We start from the raw sequence: 7,776 nt of genomic DNA on the forward strand, positions 1-7,776 counted from the left end.
ATTGCGTTAATGACTGGTTTAAAGATATCGGTGTTCGTCTTATTTTCTTAGTTAGACTATTTTCTATCATTCTAGATAGTTTTCAAAACAAAATTCAACAAAAATTTGTTTTGTATTTATCAGATTTTTCAAACAAAATGGCAAAAGAAGTCCCTTAAAATAAATATGAGTTTTGACTCCGCCCACTTTCGTATTTATATTTCACATTTATTTTTAAAACATATGAAATATATTTGACTGATATAGCACCATATTTCATGGGTAAAATTAAATAATGTACAGTATATAACATTGATAACACAATTAAGCAATTGTAGCTGACTTATAAAATATGTGACGTGATAACAATTAATAAGTAAATAAATAAATAAATTTATACGTAAATAGGAGCCTAAATAATCTGATATGGAAAATATATGGTTTATAAAGTATATAGAAATAAAAGTATAAACAAATGACAACAATGTTGTTATTCCGCGAAACTATAGCACGACAATGATTTCCGGCTGACGTCAAAGTTGGACGTCAGCCTGTGACTGTGTTTACTTTATTTTCCTTTCGTTAAATCTACTTTTATTTATTTCTATTGAATATCTTTGTTAATATTTATTTTGAAAAGCAACTGTAAAACAGATTTATTCGGTGTGAAATAGCACCGGGGATACAGACGAGCATGCACAGGAGATATAGACCATACTCGCCTGTAACCTGTCTTCTTCTGAAACAAAGATGGGACAAAGTCGTCTTTGAAAGCAACATGAAGAAAATTCGTGCAGGTATATACTTCTTTTTCTTCCTTTAATATGTAAATTATTTATATTCGCGTATTATGCCATATAAATTCAGAGTTCGCTTGGAGTGCTTCTGAAATCTATGTGTTCTGATACATAACCATCTTAATTATTATACACTAATCTTAACACAATTAGGTATGCAAATGTTTTCTTTGATTTTACGCATTAAAATAGCAAAATGTTATGTTAACAAAGTACATGTAGTATACAAAATACTAAATCACTATAACTGTTCCTATTTCTAAAAATCAACAGATGGAAAAATGTTCAGATATTTGGTCAATGACTATTTTTTCTGGAAACTATATATATTAAAGTACATCAAAAATAAAGAGCTATTGAGAAATGAAAAATAACGGCATTTCTGAACCGTTATGTGTCTTTAAAACGACTAACGTAAAACAAACATTTTGAAATATCTAATGCATTATCCGAACATTATTTCATTTTGGAACTGTATGGAACTGAAATAATGCAAAAATCTGCTGCATTTTCTCTAAAAAAACAAGTAATGTTCGCCTTTATTTTTATCTGGACCCAAGACATAGATAGCATAGATGCTGAACATATATGAGCCGCGTCACGACAAAACCAACATAATGCGTTTGCGACCAGCATGTATCAAGACAAGCCTGCGCATCCGCGCAGTCTGATCAGGATCCATGTTGTTCGCTTACAAAACCTATAACAAGTAGTGAAACTGATAGCGAACAACATGGATCCTAATCAGACTTCGCGGATGCGCAGGCTGGTTTGGATCCATGCTGGTCGCAAACCCATTATGTGACGCGGCTCATATTATAATCGTCCCATATATCACAGTTATCATGGCAAACATATTTTTGATTTGTTTTAGCGAAGGCTGTGATTGACAACAGGGCTCCGATAGTTAACCACCACGTGTATATCAAACTGAAAAAACATGAGGTTAGATATTTCTTTAATGAAATATATAAGAAGTAATTCAATTTCACATCACATAAGATCATAACAATTTTTAAGGCATCATATAATTTTCTCTCCGCAATAGTTAGGGCAAAATTGTAGGGTATACATAAAAAAATCATATCTATTATTTCAAACAAAAGTGCTTCCGGTTTTAGAATTAATTTGCAAGTATGACTAGTAATTCACAGTCAGGTCTAATATGGTTGAAAATATAAATGCAATTTTCTCTGAAGTGAATAAAAAATAAAATAAAAAATACCGGCGTGCCAAAACACGACCATTATCAAGGCTTTGAACGAAACGAAACGAAATATTTGCATATACCGGTATAGGCAGTTTGAACAAAATAATGTGTTAGGCCCTAACATTTGATATGATGACTTTCGTAAATTCTCCTAGATTTAAAATTGAAAGAGACTCATTCAAACGTCAGGTGAATTTCAATATATGAGCTGCGCCATGACAAAACCAACGTAGTGTGTTTGCGACCAGCATGGATCCAGACCAGCCTTCACATCCGCGCAGTCTGATCAGGATCCATGCTGTTCGCTATCAGTTTCTCTACTTGTTTTAGGGTTTGTAAGCGCACAGCATGGATCCTGCTCAGACTGCGCGGATGCGGAGACTGGTCTGGATCCATGCTGGTCGCAAACAATCTCCACGCAGTGATCTCCCCTTAATGGTCCGATATATCAGAATTTCTGATATACTATATTTTTTTCAAAAATTGTTTTATCTACTGCTTTTATCTGCCAGATAAGTTTTTTTCTCATTTATTTAACAATGTTTATGAATAAATAAATAAATAATATGAATATTTAGAAATAATTTTAAAAATTATGAGAATATTTTCTACCGAGACAATATTTTGATATTTTATATTTTTTAGCTTTTGAATTTATTTTTCGTTATTTTGTATACTTTTGATAATTTTTTAATAAACTATAGCGAACGTAGGCACTAAAAGTTAAAAATAAAACAGAAGGAGAAAAATGACGTTAGATTTTCTAAGTAACAGTCGATATTTTCATTTGAATTTCGACGTTACGTCATGTGACTAGCGATTACAATTCTGCCAAGGGAGGTAATCACTGTGAGGAGTTTGGGTCGCAAACGCACTATGTTGGTTTTGTCATGGCGCGGCTCATATATCAAAATATAAGAATTCAGCTTATATACAGTATGTGTAGGCAATCCGAATCTAAGGTAATCCGAATCACATCATTTAACTTCTGTTTTGTTAATCAATAAAAACAAAATGATACGTTCCTAATGTTTCCATAGACAACAAAATAAGTTGATATAAGTTTTAAAAAATCAGCATTTGTGTGTAAGGAACTATATGTTTTGAGTGACCCAGAACTACTTGAATGACAAGTTGTTTAGATAACCTTTGTTTTAAATAAAGACTTTAATATTTTCAAATGAATATTCTGTACATAGAACTTTACTCTTTTATGTTTGTCTAATGTTTTGAAATAATCAATTAAAATTTTTTTCATGTTGATTTCTATTTTTTCTTCATCAGTATTTATTGTCAAGATTTCAAGAAAACTTATATAACTCGGATCTTGAATTATATTTCACCTTTCTGAAAATTTTACTTCATTTTTCTCAATACTGATTTTCTTAAAATATTATGGCTTATCTGGAGATGTGCAGCTTTGATCATTTATTTCGTTTGTTTTATATGCGATTAAAGTATGAGACAGAGAGGGAGAAAGTTATCATCCGAGACAATCAAGAGTTGTATAGAAAGATGTACCATATAATGCGTACACGTGGACGGATAGATCACATAAATACCTCGCTACGCTACAGAAAAAGGTAAATTACACATAAAACTGTTGTTAAAAAATAAAATTTGATCAACGCAACATGCTCGTCAAAGGACCAAGAAGGTGTTTAATTATATGAGCCGCGTCATGACAAAACCAACATAGTGCGTTTGCGACCAGCATGGATCCAGACCAGCCTGCACATCCGTGCAGTGCAGTCTGATCAGGATCCATGTGGTCTGGATCCATGCTGGTCGCAAACCCATTATGTTGGTTTTGTCATGGCGCGGCTCATATTATATTCGTCGCGCATTTCTTTATGTTATACGTTGTATTTGTTAAATGTTAAACAGTATGGCCCAAGGAAAGGGACTTCATTTGAATAAGCTCCATAGGAGAAACTTGTTTGTTTGTTTGTTTCATTTTACGCCTTTTCCCAACAGTATTTCAGTCATATAGGCGGGTAGTTTCCTAACAATCGTTCCTGGAGAGTTACACCAGTACTTGACTACCTGCCTCCGTAATAAACTACCAAAGCATCTCCCGGGGAGGTAACTGGATTAGAAGTCATCGACTCTAACCCCTCGACTACGGAGGCGGTTACCCATAGGAGAGGCAATGTCCGATTTTTTCCCAATTTCCAAAGATAAACACATCGGAAGAAGCACATTTTTGTGAACAGTTTTCAGTCATAATGATTAAGAATTATTAGATCAATGTTGATTTTTGGCCAATCATGTGAAAATTCAATATTTCGATATGAAAGGTCAAGGCCATTTAAAGACCAAGGTCATTCTTGAATTATTTTACTTGTCAAAACTCTTGTTTTATAAAAATGTGTGAATCGATGCAGGAAAAATATAATACTAATAAAATAACCAAAATACAATCATTTGTTCCTGACACTTATTGAAAGGTATTTTCATGTCCATATGCATAAGTATTGTTTGAATAATTAAACCCATTACTTTCAATGCTATGGAAAATTATGCAAAATTCAAAAATTTGACATTTACAACCACTGTCATTCAAGGTAAAGGTTATACTTGAAATATTCAACACATCGGTTTTGTCAGAAGTGCCGTTTTGTGTAAGTATGAATCAAATAATTTAACCTTGAGGGTCAATGTCAAATGAAGGTCAAGGTTAAGTTTATTTTTATTTTTATTTATCTTAAATTCGTTGTCCAAATGGATGATTTATTTATACATGTATACATTTATCATAAAGATACAGTCAATTACAGCAAAAATTAAGTATTTTTCTATAAATAGACATTCAAGGTCAAGGTCATTCATTCATACGGCAAGGTTAAATTCATATTTGTTTTGTGAGTAACTAAGGTTGTTTTGTAGAAAATTAATCCATTCCACCTGAACAAAGTCATAGCAAGCATTACCACTGGGATTTATTTATACTGTTAATGCAAGTGTACCACGTGACTAAGAACATTTGTACTGTTACATGGTAACAGTACTTTTAACAGTATAAAATCTGGTCACATGGTCTATTTTGTAAAATCATCATGAAATATCATCACAGTTATTGTTCGGGGTAATAAAATGAATATCACATAGGTTTGTGAGTAACAGTAAAAATATCATCTTCGAAAAGCTAACATTATTTTCCTAGGGATGTTTTTTTCACTGTTACCCACAAATCCATGTGTTATTTATATATTATCCTTATGTAATCATTAGGAAAAACGAGGGGCATATTTTCATAAGTGGCAAAAAATCACTTTATTAACCATGATTTGCACTTGAATGCACATGTATAGTACGAGGTCTCGCTGTTTATAAAATACCTTGTCACGAATTTCACGTGACACCAAGAGCGCGTGTGACCAGGTATATGACCAGGTATTTCCTAAACAGAAAGATCGATGTACGAGGCCGACATCCAACTTACACACAATCATTCATGGCTGACAAGGAGCGACCGTGGCCAAGTGGTTAAGGTCGTTGACTTCAAACCACTTGCCCCTCACCGCTGTGGGTTCGAATCCCGACAGGAACTTGGATTCTTTCATGTGAGGAAGCTATCCATCAAGCTTACGGAACGTCGGTTGTTCTACAAAGGTGCTCGTTCGTGCACTTATGCACGGATGGGCACCTGAGGTCTTCCTCCACCAGTAAAGCTGGAACGTCGCCATATGACCTATACCGTGTTGGTGTGAGTAAAACCCTATCAAACAAACAAACAATTGCTGACAGTTATGACATTCTATCTGAACAAAAATGGCATACAGACCGCCTCCGTGGTCGAGGGGTTAGAGTCGATTACTTCTAATCCAGTATCCTCTCTGGCGTGGGTTCGATCCCCGGGAGATGTTTTGGTAGTTTAGCGCGAAGGTAGTCTAGTACTGGTATCTCCAGGAACGATTGTTAGGAAACTACCCGCCTATATGACTGAAATACTGTTGGAAAAAGGCGTAAAATGAAACAAACAAACAAACAAAGGTAAACTTTTTTTCAGCGTTCTTCTTTAATGAATAACAAATACTTGCATTGCTTGGCTTTAAAGCAGCACGCCTCCATATTCATGGTAATTTTCATGAAAATTAAAAAAAATAAAAGTATAATACTGTGAAGTTACCAAAAAATGCAATTTACACATTACCAATGGCACTTACAACCCATGTAAGTTACCAAAAAGAGGTCAAATATGCAAAAGTAGCCCTTATACTACATTAGTAATGCAGTAGAAATATAGTTATAAATACTGAAAAGTCGGTAATTAATCGTGCATAACATGTAAATATTACTAGAAATATGAATCTGTTTACTTCTCCTAAGGCGTGCAGCACTTTAAACCACTAGTCACTTGTCCCTCACGCCTGTAGGTTCAATCACCACACAGGACTTTGGATTAAGCTATTGAGCTAGAAAGTTCAATATTTCTATTTTTCCTTTATAATGCTTTCAATATATGTGTGTAAAAATAACTTACTTTAAGATTATATACTTAGCTTCAAGTATGCAATATCGTACACATATGACAAAATCGACATCAAATATAGCGCAATTTATTTCAATGTCACTAACGATACATTTACATTTTCAGTGAAAACGCTACAAAACACAAAAATGAACTTATCCGCGTGGCAAAGGAGAACAGTGCCATTCTCAAACGTCTTTCTGAACATGAACCGAACTATAACCATAAGCAGGATCTCATGGATTATCTGGTTAGTGTTTAATCTAGATCTATGGAACGCCTTAGTTTAATTAATTATGTGCTTGGATACTCTTATTTCTATACTATTTGCACAAGGTAGTTCTTTCATACTTGTGTCCTACTTGTGTACATTCACTACGGTCTTTTTATGTCACAGATGATGTATCACAAGCGTATCACAAAATCAATAGCATGGATATTTTAAAAAAAGAAGAAAATTTCAATTGTAAACATTGTAAAAAAAGACAGAAATAACTTTTCTTCAGAAAAAAAAGAAAGAAATCGTTAAATTTAAATTAAGTTAAAAGTCAAATTTAATGTGCAACTACAAACTACCGAATGTAACTTGAAAACATGGTACAAAAATAAAGAATGTGATTAGCTCATTCACAATTTCAATACCTATTTATAGATTGACTGCTATTTTTAGATTGCCTGCTATTTATAGATTGACTCATATTTTCAGGAGAGTGAGTATTATCTCAAAAAAATCTCGAGATATCCACCTCCAAAACGACCAGCTTTAATACCGTTCCATCTCGGACCAAAGAAGATGAAATACGGACCAAAGACACGCAATAAAAGATACAAGAATTGAATGAAAATCACTCTTTACAAAAGACGCAATAAGAATAACCGATATAACAATTGTACATAATACTTCATTCTAACAAAGGTGGCAACATTATTTCAAATCGAATTTTCTTATAGTCATAAGATTCAACACTTCTTTGGAAAAAGTGTAACAAAAACGAAAACTTAGCTCTAGAAAATGAGGATAATTTTAACAAACCAGTTTTCATTAATTTTATTGTGACTTGTCAATATTTGAAACTTTTCGTAATAAAACAACCAAATTTAATTATGGCCCCTTTTGTCATATATTGATTCCTGACTTCGGCCTGGTAAAATTGATAAGGAGTCTACTTTACATATATGACGGACATACATACAGGTGTATAAAAAATAGTGTGCGACTGTAAAAAACAGACAAAAGTTACCTATTTTTGTAAATCTCTGTCAAACCACGGACTTTAATTGTCTATTAAAGTAATTATAATAACAATGAATTATTT

At 33.2% G+C, this 7,776-nt stretch overlaps 1 protein-coding gene across 1 annotated transcript; it reads left to right on the forward strand.

Moving 5' to 3' along the window:
* Positions 1 to 507: 507 nt before the first annotated feature.
* LOC132730745 (sperm axonemal maintenance protein CFAP97D1-like) lies at positions 508 to 7,562 on the forward strand. The gene is made up of 5 exons (XM_060716729.1): positions 508 to 776; positions 1,651 to 1,721; positions 3,445 to 3,569; positions 6,587 to 6,710; positions 7,167 to 7,562. Exons 1-5 carry the CDS (start codon positions 674 to 676, stop codon positions 7,296 to 7,298), a joined length of 555 nt encoding a protein of 184 aa, XP_060572712.1. The 5' UTR covers positions 508 to 673; the 3' UTR covers positions 7,299 to 7,562.
* The last annotated feature ends 214 nt before the right edge of the window (positions 7,563 to 7,776 follow it).

Source organism: Ruditapes philippinarum, unplaced genomic scaffold (assembly GCF_026571515.1).
Source record: "Ruditapes philippinarum isolate M1 unplaced genomic scaffold, ASM2657151v2 ctg3405_1_1_1_1, whole genome shotgun sequence".
In the NCBI taxonomy this organism is placed as follows: domain Eukaryota; kingdom Metazoa; phylum Mollusca; class Bivalvia; order Venerida; family Veneridae; genus Ruditapes; species Ruditapes philippinarum.

What these genes read in the sequence shown, in the direction of transcription:
- LOC132730745 (XM_060716729.1), top strand. Translation starts at nt 674, where the DNA reads ATGCACAGGAGATATAGACCATACTCGCCTGTAACCTGTCTTCTTCTG. An exon ending in TCAAACTGAAAAAACATGAG is followed by an intron (nt 1,722 to 3,444) that starts GTTAGATATTTC and finishes ATGCGATTAAAG; the next exon opens with TATGAGACAGAGAGGGAGAA. An exon ending in AGGATCTCATGGATTATCTG is followed by an intron (nt 6,711 to 7,166) that starts GTTAGTGTTTAA and finishes TCATATTTTCAG; the next exon opens with GAGAGTGAGTATTATCTCAA.